This window comes from Falco punctatus (assembly GCF_963210335.1).
Source record: "Falco punctatus genome assembly, chromosome: 10".
NCBI lineage: Eukaryota > Metazoa > Chordata > Aves > Falconiformes > Falconidae > Falco > Falco punctatus.
The window spans coordinates 13,197,671-13,215,919 of NC_137590.1; the positions used below are offsets into that span (position 1 = coordinate 13,197,671).

Here is an 18,249-nt window from a genome sequence, read left to right on the forward strand (position 1 = left end):
GATGAAAACAGTGTGTACACCATATTCTTCATGCTCCCCCAGAGTCCTGGGCCCTGGTTTCCCCAGAGGGAGCTCCAACGTGTTCCCACAACTTCACTGATTGTAGTAATTGGCAACTGTGGTTTGTGTCCTGTAAGTAGCAAACCAGGCTTAGTGGAGCATGTGAACTCTGTGGGAAGTTACACTTCAGAATTTGGCAGCAGTCTCAGCAGCAACACAAGTAGTATGCTGCCTCCTTTAAGATACTATGAGCTCACTCCTTGAAGAAGCCGCGGCTTTTCTGTAGTTGTTAATTGATGACATCCATTTCTAGAACGTGAATCTACCCTAAGGAGACCCCTGTTTTTTGTTGTGGTGGGTTTAATCTCTTTGGCTGAGAAGTTTCCTGCTCCTGACACACTCCCCATGGTATCCAAAAGACATGCTCATGTGATGGAATTGCGTGCTGTGTGGCTGGGAATCATCTTCCTGGCAGATGCTTTGACCCTGACTGGACGATGATTATACTTGTGAATGTACAGGATGGACTGTGTTACGTAGGTGATGAATCCAGTTAGTGACCAGAAAAGAGTTTCCATGGAGAGAAGTTTCTTTCCATTCAGAGGTTATTGGTATTGGTGATTAGCTGGACACCTGACATCCTTACTTCATGAATGAGTACTCCCCTTGGGAATCTCTTGGGAATGTTACCTGTGGTCTCAGTTAATTCTCAACAGCACAGCATCTGTTTTTCCTCAAATACAGGAGTAGATTGGATCAAGTAAAGTGATCTATCCTTTGATGAATTTCAGATTCTTTGAAATTTTATGTGAGATGAGGAGCATATAACTTTGATCACTTGCCTCTAGCCTGTGTCACCTTGGATTTATTAATCCAATCACAGGTTTGTTAAAGACTGTGTGCCATCAGGTTCTGCTCTGTCAGAACTGTATCCTTCATTAATTCTGTCAGATATCTATTTACCACCGTGTTTTGTGAAAGGATTGCCACCAAATAGGGAAATGCTTGGCTAGTTACCAGGGTAATTTATTTTTGACAAACATGAATGGTTTAGTTTTGCCTTTTAAATTATTAACCTGCAGTTCCATGGAAATTGTTCGGTGCCCATGAGGTTAATCCAGTCTAGCGTATTTGTGAGGCTCTTGCTCTTGTGCTTCCTATGGTTTGGCTGTTGTTCACTGTAAAGTGTTGCTTTCACTTGGGGAGGAAGAAGTGAGGTATCTGCTGCCAAATTTATATGTTTTCATAATGCCTGGATCAAAGTGAACCAGCGGATTCTGCCATCCTGTTTCAGTATGGCAGAGCTGGTGGAAGGCCAGCCTGCCTCCCGTCGGAGCAGTGCGGCACAGCTGCGTGTTGTGACGATAGCCTTGTTCTGAAAAGTGGAGAACGGTAATTTCTGGCAAAGAAGAAAAATACCTCTTGCTTCACTTGCTATCTACACTTCCAGCGTATTTATTCCTGTTCATTATGCCCTTTTTATGAAGGTTCTCAGTACTATGCTATTTTTATTCCCTTTCTGTCTTGACTGAGGAGGCTTAATTAGTATTTAAGGAAGTTGCTGATTGTACGAAAGGGGTGGCCTTGTGCCTTGGTACATGACTCAGAGAGCAGCGTGCGCCTCTGCTGCCTCGTAGGTTGATGTTAATAGCGTAGTCTGAGCGGGTTTGTTTCATTTGCAGGATGTGGAAGAAGAAGGCTAAGAAAACTAGAGTCACTGGCAAGTCACTTTTCTTTAAGCTCTTTAAATAGATTAATGTCGGCACCCAACTTAAGTGTTTGACTTTGAAAATTTAAGACTCTTTAAAAGCTTTTTTTCCACCCTTAACAGACATAAACTGGGACTTCTGATTAAGCTGATTTTTGATGTTTTATTTTTGTGTGTGGTCTCCTATCCCCCTTTTAAATCCCCATTTTTATCCTCTCTCCCAGTGGCTTTTCACTATAAAAACTGCCCTGTAAGTAAAACATAACTGCTCAGTTTTGCAAATTCAAAGTTTTAATGGCAGCTGGAGAAAGGCTTTTTTTTAACTTATTAAAACTACAACAAATCATTTCAGTAAACTGTTTTTATTCCAGATCGGTACTTCCTCTGTGAAAAACATTTTCTGGATCGTTCTTTACAGAACTGTAGTACTTAGAACTTAGTTTTAAAAGTTGTTTCTCAAATTTCTCAATGGGCTTGTAGTCGACAAGCCAGCTGATACTTAAGGTTGAAAGTACAGTGATTATCTGTGTACTCTAGTGGGTGGGGGTTTTTTGGTTTTGTATTTGGTGGTTTGGGGTTTGGGGTTTTTTTTAGTAATTAGGTGGAGGTGCACTCTGAGGAAGCAGACTTTACACTTCTGATATATCTTATTTTTCTGGAGTAGGGATTTAATTTTTGTTGTTTGTATGCAAGACGCTTGTTTGAATTGGCATTTATTTACTTGCCAATGACATATATTGTTTTCTGTAAATGACATATATACCTGAATCTAAGTTCCTGTTGTGCTATACAGAAACAGGGCAAAACAATTCTGAATCATAGAGAAACAGAAAGACTAGTGTGGATAAAAACAATGAACATGTGATAGAATTTGCAAGGTTTCAAGTACAATGTAGAGACTGTAATTCCAGTAACATTTTTCATGACTGTTCCTCCTATAAGCCCGTTGACTATTCCTGTTATGAAGCTTTACTTTTACATTTAGGTGTGCTTGTGTCATTGAAGTGCCTGTTAAATGTGATGCTGTTCCTTACGTTGTGTGCGCTTGATCAGCTTTCTGAGTGAGGGCACGTGTACCAGAAAGCTCGTCTGTTTTTTGTCTAACTTAGTCAAACTAATAAAAGTTATTTTGCTACATCCTACAGTACTTGCCTTTTCAGTTTCCTTCTACTATAACAGGTTCTGAAAAAAGCTAATATGTGGTTAGAAATGCCATTTTAAAATTGTAAATATTTTGTTGTGGCTTGACTGAAGATAGGCATGCGTTTTGGTTTTTTGTGTGTTTTGGGGTTTTTTGTGTGTTTTGTTTTGTTTTTATAAGACAGGTCATTCAGGGTAGTCTTCATTTTAATGACCTGAAAATACATATATGACTATGATACTTTCCAATTAAGTCCTAAGTCTGCTAAGGTGTGGTTATTGCTGTATAATTACATCCTTGTGACATCAAAATGTAGGAGATGGTTTAATACATGACGTCACCCATTACACCTGCTGTTTACCAAATAAGATCATATCGATGGTGCTTCTTGTGCAGTCTTGAATGTTGTCATGGTCTGTATCCCTGAAAAAAATGTAGCTTTTTATTTGAATGTATGCTTTGCATGTATTGCTCTAATAAAGTAAAAGCACACTGTTGGAGATGTTAACAAAAAGAAAAGTTGAAGTACTACTGGTGATAGATACTCTTTATTTTTAAAAAGTTAATGACAGAGGATCGCAACAGTTTATTTAAAATTGAAATAGTCTTTGTCAAAACTGATTTCTTTACTCCATTAGAGTACTTACATGCTTTGTAATACTTTGGAATCTTTCTGTGTCCACAACTGGACTTTGGGCTGTAGCTGAGTGTGATGGTGACTGTCAGCACATAGGCAAGTGGTTGCCCAGATTGTGATAGCTGGAATGAAAGGAATAGCAAAATTATGTTAGTGGATTCCTTACAACTGTGTACACCAATTGAAACAAGAATTGTACACCAGCAAATATGCATGTTTTCATGTTGCTTTGGGTTCTGATTCTTAAACTGGAAGACTGAAGTAGTCTTGTGGTTCCTGATGAAGAATTGACCATTGTGTCACTCAGAAAGGACTTGATGCTCTTTTGAATTATTTTCAACAAAAATGTTCCTTTATTACACTGAACGATCAGCAGTGCTTGCTGTTGTGACACCGTGACAGTTGTGAAGGGGGGGTTGTATTAATGCATCGGTTTAGGGTGATCTGTGTTGATGCTGCAGTTGATCCTTATTTGTTAACAATTGTTTCATTTCTGCAGTCAGTCTGTGTAGCAGCATTGACAAGATGCCTGTTGCTTTTGATAGTGACCAAGTGTGTGTGTGTCTATATGCATAAAATGCTTTTAAAATTTTCTTATTGAAAGGCAAATGCAGAAATAAATTGTTGTTACTCTAAGTGTGTGGAGGGGAGGTAGCGTGACTTAAAAAGTCAACTAAAACCTTGGGTTGTTGGTTTAGTCCTACTAGTACTTGGGGCTGCCTGATTACAAAAGCTTATTTTCCTGTAGACTCCTGTTGGTTTAACTTTTTTTTTTTATGGTTAAAGCTGTTCAAAGCATGTTGTTACCAGGGGTGCTGGCATTTAGTTACAACTGGGTTTCCAGTAGTTATCTACCCAAGTGGATGGAATTGGGTTATAGGGAATGGAGCCGCCTATAATAGGTCATGCTTTGCGTCTCTTGTAGAGCTCAGGGAATGATTCAGTTCATCTTGGTGTCCACATGTTCTTGCTGTAACCGTTAGGGAAGTGTTATATGGTTTGTATACATGGATGGCAAAAAGAAGTTGGATATCCTTCATTTCTGTTGCTCTGGTAGTTTGGATGATTGCAACTGGATTGTAAAATATTCCTTTTCTACCTGCCCCAGCTCCTTGCCTGTTAGCAGTATAAGTAGGATAAATTATTTTTTTAAGGTCTTTGAGGAAAGCTACATAACTGAAGAAAATTATAGTAATCACACTGCAGCTCTGAAGAAGAGACAATACAGCTAATCTGATTTAGGAGCTACTGAAGAACTTGTAAGGTTCTAAATTGGTTTTATATTCAGCAGCATGAAAAATTAGTTGAGCATGCTTGATTCTAATGCAATACTTGGCTCTAAATACTCTTGGAAATTAGGTCACTTAATAATGGGTTTTCACTCATATCCTTTAAAATAAAATAACTGGTGCTGTGAGAGTTACACAGTGTGAGTGGCACTCTGTGGCATAATAAGGTTCCTAAGAAAACTGTTGCCTTACGGTTTTTATACAGGCTTTGATTCTGACAATTCTTCAGGAGACTTTTCAGAAGCAAATCACAAGGTTGCAGAAATGCTTGATCTCGATCCACACCAAAGCAATAGGACTGGAAAGCATAACGGAGAGACAGAGATTCAAGAAAATGGAATTAAGAGACACAGGTAAACACATAGTACTACGTAGTAAATGAGAAGTGGGTATGTGCTGGCTCATTATTTTTAGGGTGTTACTGTCTCATTGGCAAAGGTTAATTCTCTGGAGCTGAAAAGGCATTTCACTTGTCCGCATCTGTGTCAACTCTTAAGTTAATTCTTTGCTTCCTTCATAAATTACTTCAGTACCTATGAGTGAAAGTGTCTGGTTGTTTAAGGGGCTGATAATGACAGTTGTTTTCTTCCAATTACAGGACATCATTACCTGCCCCAATGTTTTCTAGAAGTGATTTTAGTGTGTGGAGCATATTAAAAAAATGCATTGGACTGGTAAGTTAGCTTGGGTGAAACATGCCGATGTTAGATTTCCTGACTTTAGCTAGTTGGTTTTATTGCTTAAACCTTAAGACACAGAATAATACCTGGTACGTTTTTCTGTAGGGAACAGCATCTTAAATTGCAGCTCTAAATCTCAATGTTCCTTATGAATGGTGCTATTTTCTTACCTTCTTTAGCTGTTGAAGCATGTGGATTGGTGTTTCTAAGGCTGTCCTATAAGAAAGATGAAGGCCATTAAAAATATATTCAAATACAATATATTTGATTAACCCAATGCTTTCTTCTCTGCTTTTTTTTGTTCTTTACTTAGCAAAATGTGATTTAGGGCTTTATTTTGGTGTGATGGTTTTAGTTGGGGATTTTTTGTTGTGTTTGTGCACCCCTCTCCCCCCTCCATAATTTAAGCAGCTTATGCCAAAAAAAAAAAAAAAAAAAGCTTTTATCTGACTGAAGGGACAGGAAACTTCTCAGGAAGCCCACTGTAGGCTTCAGGTATTAATGGTATGATATAATTTGGTCACAAGATTTACTCTTGGATGCAGGGACACAGACCTTTACATTGCTCTGTGTTGTTAAAGGACACTGATGCTTGCATAGTTACTGGCCATCACTGCTGTTCCCTTTTAATCCTTTAAGAATTCAGTCACATGTTTGATTATTTCACTTTTATTAGGAATGAAAATTATGTTCTGCACTGGAGGGCCTTCCTGCCACAGTCACTTTTTAGAAGCATTAAGCAATTACATTCCTATCTAGTCTAGGTCTGCCAGTACAGTCCTTTGTGAACCCAACAGACAAGTCCGTGAGCCCTTCTGCTGGCTTAACTTCTGTCATCTAAGAGATACACCTGTGCTGTCAAAACTCCTTTTGTTAGGATGAGTGGCCTATCTGCTAGAATGCTTTGCTTGGACCAAATCAATTTAAGTCAGTTAGGGGTAACATTATTTTCTTTACTTTACTGCCTGTGGCAATGTGAGGAAAATACTGCATCAACTTAATCTGGTGGCATTATCCTTTTCACTATATTTTAAGCACTGAAATGATGTTTTATTGCTCACTCATGAGTGCAACTTTGTGATTAAAGAGCCAGATTTGCTTGGATATAATAAAAGACATGGGGAACTGGAAATCTCTGTGTGAGCTTCGTGTCTGTCTTGTATCCACATTTGAAATGAGAAAACATCCTGACGCAAATAACAGGTTGCTTAAATAAAGCCAGTAAAATTTGTTAGAGCAATTCAAATACTATTCTTTATATAACTGTTCCTTTCAAAAAATAATTTGTGGTTACTGCAGTAAAATAGTTAGATTTTATGCAAATAGTGTGTGAGGATTTCAAAGGAATGCGTGGTACTTAAATATCAGTAATGAGCTGTTTGGCACATTATTGTTGCTATCTATGGAAATTTTAACCTCTTCTGGTTTATGTAGACCACAGAATAGAAGGTAACATTTTTCCTGAATTTACTAGGTTAGCTGGACTAATTTTTGAAGTTGTTCATTCTTTCCGATTGCTAGTAGGGTTCTACTGGGCTTTTAGCCCCTTTCAAGCTATAGCAGTTAGAGGTCTACTGTAGGCTTGCCAGATGTCTTTTGGAGAATGCTATAAATAAACTAACCCACTACTTATTTTCAAAATCCTTGTTGTTGTCGGTTGTTAATTTCTTAGACACGACATTAAGTTAATTTATCCTTTTGTTACCTAGGAGCTGTCTAAGATTACGATGCCTATTGTCTTCAATGAGCCATTGAGTTTCCTCCAACGAATAACAGAATACATGGAACATATATACCTCATTAATAAGGCTTGTAGTCATGCAGACCCCCTGGAAAGAATGCAGGTAAGGAACAGCTACCACTTTCTGGTTAGTTCAGAAGTTTTTTTTTCTCCCAGAGTATTTAATTTTAAGACAATTTATTGCTTGAATGTATTTCTTTCTCTGGAGCTATTACAAGAATGCTCGTATTTGTCTGGAAAAGTTTCTTGTTTTGTGGTGGCTGTATCAGATATTTGTGATACTTTCACACCTGATGCTGTGTACAGGGCTTGAACCAAAAGTCTAGTGCAGGAGAGTGCCACAATTGATGATGCCCAAGGACCTGAACCCTTTTCAGGGCTGCTTTAACTGTGTCTCATTTTGTGGTTTTATGTGTTGTGAAGACGCAATCTTGGCTTTAAGTCGTCATAAATTGATTTGTTGAGTGGTTCCGTGATTTTTAAGTTACTGGGTGAAAAATTCCTGTGACAGAGACAAGCTTCACTACTATTTTCTTCCCCAGAGCTGTTTGTTGTTGGGAGTAGGATATGGTACATGGCTGGTCTTGCAACAAGGAACCGAATATGGTGAAACCAGGCCTGTGTACATTAGGTTATACTGGTATTGCTCAGAGCTCTGTCTTTAGTTGAGTGAAACTGGAATATATCTTGTATTCTGTGTTTGTGTAATACATAGACTTACTTAGCAGCCTGGAGGAGCTTCTAAGTGTCATGTGTACCTGCTGGTATGATTCAAGAAATCTCATCTGGGTTAAAGTGATGCTTGCCTGGAAAAGCAAGACTGTTCCCAATGAGCTGAGTGTGGGGGACAGTCAAAATAAAGGAAGAGTAGATTTAAAAAAACAGGCTCTTCTCTTAGAGGTGGGTGTAGAAGTATGGGGCAGAGTGTAACCTGTCAAAACTTACTATGGAAAATAATTCCTTTTGGAAATGAGATTAACTGCTTCTATTTCCCCACTTCTGTATCACTTATCCTATGGGATACAAATGTTTTGGCCTTAAGCAATATATAGCACTTCCTTTTTGGAAGAAATGAAATACTGTAATATGCAATGAATATAATATGTTAAACTTAAGAGTTTTAATATACTATTCTCATAACAATGTGTTCTTAATTTGCTTCTAGGCTGTAGCTGCTTTTGCAGTTTCTGCTGTAGCTTCTCAGTGGGAGAGAACTGGCAAACCATTTAACCCGCTGTTAGGAGAAACCTATGAATTAACCAGGTAATAATTACTTTAAACTGGGAGCTGGGGCTGTCTGTGTTCTTGAGTTAGCAGACTCTTGCACTAGTTTGGTTTTTTATTCAGTGAAATAAATAAAAATTATTAAAATATATTTGTGAATATAGCTAAAGTTCTTTTCCCCAAACTATCTCAAAATCTTTGAGAAGTTGTTATAAAAGCTAGAATTTTATTTCTAGGTTTAGGCAGAGTATTCTTCAAATTATTCAGAGAAAAATTGGTCTATGGTCTTCCCCAAAGACATTTCCTGACATTTAATTAATTTAAATAGTGTTTTGCTGGTCATGTCTGATAGAAGGGTTCGTCTGTTAGAACTTCCAGCTTGCTTAAGTGGGTGATATGTCGGCAGTGGATAAAAGAATTTTCAGTCAGACCTTCTCCTGCTACCCAAAGAGTTTCACTGTTTTCATGAGTTATTTCAGTTAAACTTCTTCAGGTGCCTTTTTGGGTAGAAAGTCATTTAGGTGTTTGAATGTGGGTTGATTTTGGGTATGAAGAGGAAGTGTTCAGAGTACAGATTCTTTCATTTCATTAATTGTAAATGTGTCGTGGGACTAGGAAGGGAAAAGTCTCACTTTCAGCTTAACTGAAAAACGCTTCAAAGTTTTTTAAAGTATTGAGTAACTCTTCTCTTTTAACATTAAAAGAAATATTTACTGTGTAATGCTCTCTTTTGTTGTTGCTAGGGAGGATTTAGGATTTAGGTTTATATCTGAGCAAGTCAGCCACCACCCACCTATTAGTGCATTTTATTCTGAAGGCCTCAATAAGGACTTTATTTTTCATGGATCAATCTATCCCAAACTAAAATTCTGGGGAAAGAGTATAGAAGCGGAGCCTCGGGGAACAATTACTTTGGAGCTTCTGAAGTAAGTATGAGAAGTAAATACCTTTTTTATGTTGATCTCCTTAATATTTACTTGAATAAAAAGATAGGTGATAATAATTCTGTTGGCTCTTTGTAGGTGATTACTAAAAAAACTTGCTGAAGAGGTTGTAAGAGGGTTTTTGCAAGTTAATTTGAACTGCTTACTTTCAGGACTCTTTTTTTCACATTAAATCATAGCTGTAGCACTTTGACCCAGTTTTTCTACTATAAAAATCGGCATTTCTTAAAAATTGAATGCTTCTGAAAGCTAATTCTGTGAAGGCATGTTAAAATTAAATAGAGAGATAAAATTCTATTACCGGCTATTCAAGCTAATCTTGCTTTTCAGTGTTATTGTTGGTTTTGATTGTGTGCATATGGTTTTGTGGAAAGAACTGCATCTTCAGAATAGCTGTTCTATGTGATAAAGGCACATGAGAAACTTGTTAGGACTGCTTTGTCACCTCTTTAACACTGCCTGTGTATGATCACTTTCCTATTAAAACCAAGAATGCCTCTACAGATTGCTCCCCAACTTGTGGCTAATTGCATATGTCTCATAAATTACATGACTTTCCATAAGCTGGTTTGTGCCCTGGTGATGCAGAGTCTTGAGCTTTCCCAAGCAGGACATAAAGATGCACTAGATAATAGTTGCAGAAAAAGTATTCTGCAATTGAACACTTAAAGGTGCTTTTATAAAAGCTTTCCTCAGGCTTAAATGAGGTTGTTTTGAAATGTTGCCTTAGGAATCTTCTAGACATTTGGCTTTGATAGAGTCAACTTGCCTGCCGTATCCAAGCATTGACTTTTCCTGTAGTTTCTTTTGAAAGTATAGTTTAATTTTTGAGTTGCTGGCATCTAATCTTCCAAAGCTTATAAAAGTATGAACTTGGATATAAATGGTGATGGAAATGGAGGAAATTTCTTCTGAATGTAGAACTATGAATGTTAGTGTAGAACGCAGACATGACAAAAAAAGTTTGCTTGAGAGGGAACCTTTATTTAGAAGACTTATTAAAATTCTTGTTCTACCTAATCAAGTTACAGGGCGCAGACTTAAACTGGAATATAAATGATGAAAGCATTTATTTTTAATAAATGCATCATGCTGGCAGCAGAAGTTGAAATCAAATTTTGAGACTCTCAGTGTTGTGATTCATACTGCTCTGTCGGTTTGAGTAGTCTGAGAACTGCTCAGGGCCAGAGTGAACAAGTAACTGTTCGGGAAGCAAAACTGCAAGTCAGTGTTAAGTATTGCATCTCTGATTACCATGGCCCTGTTTTCAAAACATGCGTTAGAAAGCACACTTTAATTTATCAGCACTGGCCATGACTGTCTTTTGTTTTATGCTATACAGCTTTTGGTATCAAGTAGTTCATGAATAAAAATGTGTGCTAAGGCTGGTGGGATGAATTTAGGGCGTGCTGGTGAGGTAATTTTTTTCCCCACTTGAAGAGTAGTCATTGTTCTAAAGTATGCTTGAAGACAAGTTGCTATGGAATATGGTCAGATTTCAATGATCTGTTTTTTTTCTGTACTGGAAAATAACAGGCCAGTTGGAAATATTAAATAGGAGTGTGCTTTCCATACTTACTGGAAGTAGAAGTACAAGGCATTTGTTGTGAAGGGGGATGCAGCTTGTTTCTAGTTGTTTTTTTTTAATATTAAAATAGTTTGCCATCTTTCCTAAGATGGACTGATTGCCAACCGGATAACTTCAGCATTTCTTTTCCCAGCATGGAAAGATGAGTGAGAGTAGATGGCTTTGACTCTGCTGAGCTGCTGATAATAGGAATCCTGTTTAACATTTTGACCACTTTTACAATAAAGTCTTCGTAAGGTGTTTAGAATCTGTTAATTCATCAATTTCACAATACATTAAAACCAAAATGAAGCTAAGTGGAAAATTCTTCAATTCTAGGACTTTTCCTTCTTAGTAAATCTTTGGGGAAAAGATGGAGTTGAGTAATAAACTGGATTGTTAAATACCATGTTCGTGAAGCTTGAATATAGTGCTGTTGTGTCCCAGTGGTGTTAGCCAACCAACTCAAAAAAACCCCAAACCATACACACGCCCAACGTTGCCTTCAGTGACACGGGAGCAGGCTTCATATACCAGTGTGGAAACTTGTGGCATATTTGTGGAAGCCAGTTACGCAGTTTGCTGACTCATGTCAACTCTCCTCAGGTTCAAAAGCCTTTTACCACTCAGTGTTTGTAAAATGGAAATTTGTTTAAGAGGGTTATTCTGACTGGTCCCTGGGGAGGAGTGTCTTCATATCAAATCTTTGTCCAAACTGGTAGTGACTAATCTCTGCTAGAAAATGTAAATATTTATGTTCAGTGCTTTTTTTATCACAAAAAGTTACTCTCTAGATTATGATAGATGTTTACAAGAAGGAGCTTTAAGAAGAGGTTTGCAGTGCTGCTGCAGTAGCCAAATAAAAGACACTGCTAGATGTTAGTTTGTCACTCCAGTTCTCCTGCAATACTATGTTTTATCACATATAACTTTAAAAGTGCAAATGTAAAAGATGAATTCCTGGACTGCTGTTTATGTTGGGCTGGAATTTGTAATCAAAAGCACAGCAACTGTAAAACTTACTATTTCAACTCTGTGGGAAGCAAGAAAAATAAAGGAGATACCACTTTATTAACTCACACTAATGTTTAGATAGAACACATTGTTGACTTATAAAGAAAAGTCTGTTTCTTTTTGGTTTTGAAGTTAACTTCTGGCTGTTCATAGGAGAGCTAAATATTTTGCCCTACCATGAACAGAATTGAAAACAGGCTTACATTCCATCTCAAACTCAAGAAAATAATTTATTTCTCTGTTTTCTTTACAGACATAATGAAGCTTACACATGGACGAATCCAACCTGTTGTGTACATAATGTAATTATTGGTAAACTGTGGTTAGAACAATATGGAACGGTAGAAATTGTAAATCACAGGTAATGCTAATCATGACACTCAGGGTTGGCTTGTAGGGACTGGCGCGTGCTCGCTGTTGTTACACAGCAGATAGTTTTGATCTTTGTCAGATACCCAGGAAGCTTTCGTTTGTAGGTCCAGTCTTGCCCCTTTTTTCTTTTTCTTTTTTCTTCCCCCTCCCCCCCCCCTTCTGACAAATGCAAACTATTAGTTAAACTGGACTTAGTATCATAATAATGTTAATGAAAAGGGACAAGGCTAGATGGCTTACGGGATGCAAAAATTTTACATTTGTGAGTTACCCATTCAAATTCAGCCCTGTTGGCAGAGAAGAGAAATTAAATTTAACTCCAGAACCATTAAATGGAATAATTGTCAGAGGCTTGCAGTGGACCTCCATCATATTGTTTGTGATTTGGCACTCTTTTTAATTTTGATAATAAAGAATGTCTTAAATTAAGGATACAGCACAGAAAAATGACTGCAGAGTAGGGTAACGTGAACTTAGAGCATGTCAATTGCTCTGCATATATAAAAGCTTTTTACCTTATATAAAATAAATTATGTCCTGTAATGGTGAGGGAGAGAGTTTTGTGACAACTATTAATTCTGCACATGTTTTTCTGTCAGTAAATGGGAGCTTTAATTCAGCAGGGCTGCTGGTTTGATACTTGCCACATCAAACCTACAATCCTTTCTCCCACATTTGCACAGAAGACCCAGGTTGGTCTCTGTATGCTTTGTGCTTGACATAGAAACTTGGCCTGATACCTCCCTGGGAGAGATTATTTACATATGTGTACATATCAATGCAAGGAAGATGCTGGACTATAATACTGGTTTATGTTTGTAAAATGTTTAGTTCAGAATTTTTGGTAGACAATTTAGAGGTAACTTCTGAACGCACTTAACTAGACTTTTCTGCGTAGGTCACTTGTAAAAGTTATTTCTTGTTACAATTAGCTGTAAATATATATTAATGTGAAATGTGGTGTGTTAATAGTGTGAGTTAAGTAGCATGTGAGACTGCATTCAGTTTTATTCCTAGTACTTTTGATAACTTTAAGATACACATGCAACTCGGAAGTACGGTCGCGTTTTCAGTTGGCTTTCACAGGCTAATGTCTTCATGTGCACCTTGACTTCTTTTTTGTGGAATTTTGAAAGTTGTGTGCCTTTTTTAATGCCCTTGTCAGATAATAAGCCATAGTTAAAGAAAAATAATGATATAAATAACTACCCCCTAGCTGACTGTAACTATACAACAAAAGCTGAATGCGGTAAAAAAGTAAACTTACTAATACATTTAGGGGCTTGCTTCTTTAAGCAAGCTTATGTACTTATTTCCTCTACAGTACTGGAGATAAATGTGTCCTTAATTTTAAACCGTGTGGACTGTTTGGGAAAGAGCTTCACAGAGTAGAGGGATACATTCAGGACAAAAAGTAAGTGATAAAAGCCTCTTGGCTTCTCTGTTTCTGAGCACTGTGGCATTTCTTGTGCTGGCATAGTGACCACGATTGATGTGATGCTGGCAATGCAGATTGTAACCCATTTCTGTTCTTTGTGTCAGGATTAAACCCCTTGATTCTAGAATGATCATTTTAAGAGCATTATTAGAAAAATTCCAGTCTTTGGAAATAAAGGTGTCCAGGGAAAATGCAGAGTAGTCGCAAGTGATTTCGCTGTTGTACAGTCACGATTCCAGTCTTCAGTTTAAAATAATGAGAATATGGTTATTGAAAGGTTTTAATCAAATGTAAACCTGTTCTGTGACTCTGAGTTTCTGTATTGTAAACTGTTGGCTTTTTTGCACCCAGACTAATTTTAACAGTGGCAAAAGCACGTGACTAATTCACGAGTGTTCTGCAGGACTGAATGCCAGAAAGACTGGAATAGGCTGAAACCTTTTCTTTGCATTATCAGATAGCTGGCTTCTAAGAAATCTGCAAAGAAACATAAAATACAGCAAAGTAGGAAGCTGGGTATTTAATATAGACCAGAATCTGCATGCCTTTGCTTCTTTTAAAGCCTTCTAAGCCAAAGCTAAGTCTGCTTTGCTTTCTCTGCAGCAGAAAGAAGCTGTGTGTGATCTATGGCAAGTGGACAGAATGCTTATGGTGCACTGATCCCACTACGTATGAGACTTACAAAAAGAATGAAAAGAGAGGTGGTGAGCAGAAGAAATTGAAGCCGGTAAGGTTCAAGATTCTTTAGGGAGAAAAGATACTGAAATATGAGAAGTGAAAGGAAAACACCTTTATGGAAATGGTGGGGTGGTGGTGAATGGAGGGTTAAAACAGTCTGTGTTTTGATAGGGGTTGGATGCGGGCGCTGTTAGTCCCGTAAGAAGGCATTGCACTTTGAACTCGTATAGCCTTTCGTGTGAGCTGCTGGTGTTGAACAGAGCCCATAGGAATGGTGTTTGCTGGAGATAATGTCAGGAAGTCGTCCTCAAATACCAGCCCTCAAGCTGATGTTGTCCAGTCCTTGAATGAGTAAAGTGGCTCTACTGCCAACTCCACATGTAAAAATACTAGAATTTGGGCATTAAAAAAAAATCTACATGTTTTCTAAGTCAGTTATGGCTTTTGGTGATGCAGCCTTTCTGAGTTTATGATGTAGTTTTGACAACAAAGGGATCTGGAAACATGCAGGGCTTTTTCATCACATCTAAACAGTGTCAGGTAAGTTACTGCCAAAGCCTCAGTGTTACGTGGAAAATGCAAAATGTTGCATGGTGCAGCAGAGGACTACTGGGTTTTTCCTGATACCAGCAGGGTTTTGCAGACCCTGATTGCTCCTTGAAAATGAAAATAAGGTAAACAGAAGCTAATCGCTTTTAACGTTAAGAGACTCAAACTTTTATTAAAAAGTATTCCCATCAGAAGAATGTAGAGCGACATCAGGCCTTGCTTTCAGCTCTGGAGTCTGTCATGGTACAGGCTTATATTTTGACAACTTTTTTTTTTTTTTTAATAATAAAGTTCTGTTCATCCTAAAAAAAATAAAAATAAATTCAACTCTTTCTTTCCTTCCTTCCTGTTGAATCTATATTTAGATGTGGAAATATCTAACAGTAAACCAGATGTTGATATGGAAAGTAGCCTAAAAGAGTCCTTTTAAATAATGAATGCTCAAACCAAATGATTGAAATTAGACTCTTAACCATATGGAGCTGTTTTCTAGTGTATAAAACAGGCCCTGTTTAATTTAATAGGGTATTTTTGAATGAAATAAATGAGTCATGTCAGAGGGGGCAGAAGAAAATAGCAAGGGGGTGTGAGTGAGGGGAGGGAGGAAGACTGTGATACTGACTCTAGGATGTTACTGCCTCAGACTTTCCTTCTGGCTGTTGTGGTTTTAAATGGTTTCTCATGGTGAGATCCTCTGAAATGCCACGGTGTAGCTGTCCTACAACAGTCAGATTCTCTCAGATTCTGAGAGCAGCCTCTTGAAGAGTACTGCATTTGATTTTATATATGCATTATAGCAGTGCATCTGGTAACAAAGGAGCTTTGAATAAAGACACTGTATTTATAAACTCAAGTACATACAGCCTTCACAGGAAATTGGCAGTGCTAATAGTTGTTAGAATCTAGATGGCAGGAAAACAGACTGAAACAAGGGCATAGCTGGTGTTTTTTTTAATCATACGTCCAGATCTTTTGCAAATGGTGAAGCACTACCCAAAAGCAGGCATGCCTTGTTTATCTTTGTTATGCCATTATAGGAACTGGTTAAATTGCAGTCTTGGCTCATTTCAATCTGAAGAAGTAGTAGTCATGTTAGGTGAAATTAAGCTATGGCATGGGATAGAAGGGAAGCGAAAGACTTATGAAAGACACTAATTTTCTAGTATTGTTTTTTTTAAACAGACAATTCAAGTTGTACATAGGTGGTGGGGGACTATTCAGACATAGCAGGAGCAAGACATTACGCTAAAAATTTGAGGAATAGTATAGAGTGAGGAAAAGGAAATGAGAGGTGAGGCAGAAGTACAGGAGAGTGTTTAGTATCTCAAATTTGAAAAGATTCTTCAACAGTCACTGTAGAACTCCAGATGAAACTGTCCAATTTCCCTTTGTTCCCCTGCCAAATGTTCTCTCTGTTTCAGAGTGAAGATGTTATTAAATCCGAAAACGATGAGGCTGATGATATGCCAGAGGTTCAAGATACAGTGCAGTTTATACCAGGCAGTAAATTGCTTTGGAGAATAAATAGTAGGCCACCAAACTCATCACAGGTAACTGTTTCAATCAGTCTGTGTATTGCTACCCTAGTGACTTACCCAAGAGAACATGAGTGGCATGCAAGGGAAACCTTGTGAAATTGTCCGTCCTTAAGCGTTCACATTGACAGGCTCTGGCGGTTCTTGCTGCAGCTGTAAAATTATACTACAGTAAGCTCTCTGCTTTGTTCCTGTGCTGAAAGCATCGCTGCTGTGTTGAAGTTGGTGGAAAGAATGTGTGCTCTGACTGCAGCTGCTTCAGTGTGAGCCTGGTGCGTTAGGTTAAACTGTTGTGAGATCTTTGCACTTAGAGTGGCTAAAATATGGATACGCATTCCCTTCTGCTGACCCTGCTGTTAAAGACAGGCTTCCAAAGAATGTGGTAAATGAGCAGCCAGATATTAACTTCAATATTTGCAACCTGATTTTTTTTGTCTTTTAGGTGTGGGTGTTTGGGGTTTTTTATTTTTTATTTTGTAAAAATATCATGATGTTAAATATCACACGTGGAGGTTAATCTGTCTTGATTCTCTGAAGCAGACGGCTTAAAAAACAAAAGCTGTGATTTCCATCACCTTCTGCCCTTCCTTGTCTCCCTCCACGCCAACAAAAAACCCTAGTTTTGTATGAACCTAACCTTGCTTTCAGGGTAGCAGGTGGGAGAAGGTTTGACTCTGTAATTTCTCTTGGAAATTCTGTTGCATTCATTCAGTATAGGGGACCCAGTGCCACTTTGCCAAAATAACTTGTACGTTATCTTTAATTTCCTTTAAGATGTACAATTTCACCAGTTTTGCTGTGAGTCTCAATGAGCTAGAAAAAGGCATGGAAGCAATATTAGCTCCCACTGACTGTCGGCTACGTCCAGATATCAGAAATATGGAAAACGGAAACATGGGTATGTGTTTGCTGGAGGAAATATTTCACGAGTTAAGTTTTGAGAGGGGTGACTGAAGGGAGGGTTGGTTGACAGAGGAACGACGTCTTCGGTTTCTCATTCCTAGAGAAGCCTTAACTCTTTCTCATCCTATGTTAGTGAACATGATTTTGAACAATGTATGATGTCTGTTTTCTCCCAGAAAAGTCTGGGAGAGCAGATGCGTCCAAGATGGATCCCAAGGCTGCTATCCTATGTTATGGTGTATTTGCATGTTTGTTAACCTGGGGGGAAGTGGCAGACATGCTCTCTTGCTCTGGAGTTTGTCTGGAAAGACATGTGGTGAACAGACATGCTCTGTTGCTCTGGTGTTTGTCAGAAAAAAACTCATGGCCAAATAGTGAAAAAAAAATACTTTCTCTGTTATGCCTAATCTAAGTTCTTTCCTGCTGTCTCAGTGCAGTTTCTGGTAGATAAAACATCAAAGTTTCAGTTTTGACTTTGTGTTTGTAGTAGCAGCTTTCCTGAAATGACAGTTTTAGATTTTTGTTGCCTGAGATTTTCATTGTTCAGTGAGATTGTGTACGGCAAATGCTTTCTCGTGCTTAAATATTTTGTTTCTCTGCAGTCTTTTCTGTGTTTTCTGTATTTTTGTTTCTATTTCACTAAGCAACCGATTTCTCTTGAAATGTTTGTTAGATGTGGCTAGCAAAGAAAAAGAGAGACTAGAAGAGAAACAAAGAGCTGCTCGCAAGGAACGTGCAAAAGATGAAGTGGAGTGGCACACACGGTAAGGGGGAAGAAGTTGTGCATTTGTTTAATGCTTGGACTGGTTTGGTGTACTGCTTAAAGTGT

At 38.0% G+C, this 18,249-nt stretch overlaps 1 protein-coding gene across 3 annotated transcripts in view; it reads left to right on the forward strand.

The window, feature by feature from the left end:
- The window catches only part of OSBPL2 (oxysterol binding protein like 2), a 39,281-nt gene that overhangs the window by 17,161 nt on the left and 3,871 nt on the right, over positions 1 to 18,249 (forward strand). For all 3 annotated transcript variants that reach the window (XM_080403673.1, XM_080403671.1, XM_080403672.1), the window contains 11 exons: positions 4,981 to 5,128; positions 5,374 to 5,449; positions 7,165 to 7,299; positions 8,362 to 8,459; positions 9,164 to 9,346; positions 12,199 to 12,306; positions 13,642 to 13,731; positions 14,359 to 14,482; positions 16,404 to 16,532; positions 17,292 to 17,415; positions 18,094 to 18,184. In XM_080403673.1, coding sequence (XP_080259799.1) covers positions 4,981 to 5,128; positions 5,374 to 5,449; positions 7,165 to 7,299; positions 8,362 to 8,459; positions 9,164 to 9,346; positions 12,199 to 12,306; positions 13,642 to 13,731; positions 14,359 to 14,482; positions 16,404 to 16,532; positions 17,292 to 17,415; positions 18,094 to 18,184 — 1,306 coding nt within the window. The remainder of the gene's footprint in view (positions 1 to 4,980; positions 5,129 to 5,373; positions 5,450 to 7,164; positions 7,300 to 8,361; positions 8,460 to 9,163; positions 9,347 to 12,198; positions 12,307 to 13,641; positions 13,732 to 14,358; positions 14,483 to 16,403; positions 16,533 to 17,291; positions 17,416 to 18,093; positions 18,185 to 18,249) is intronic.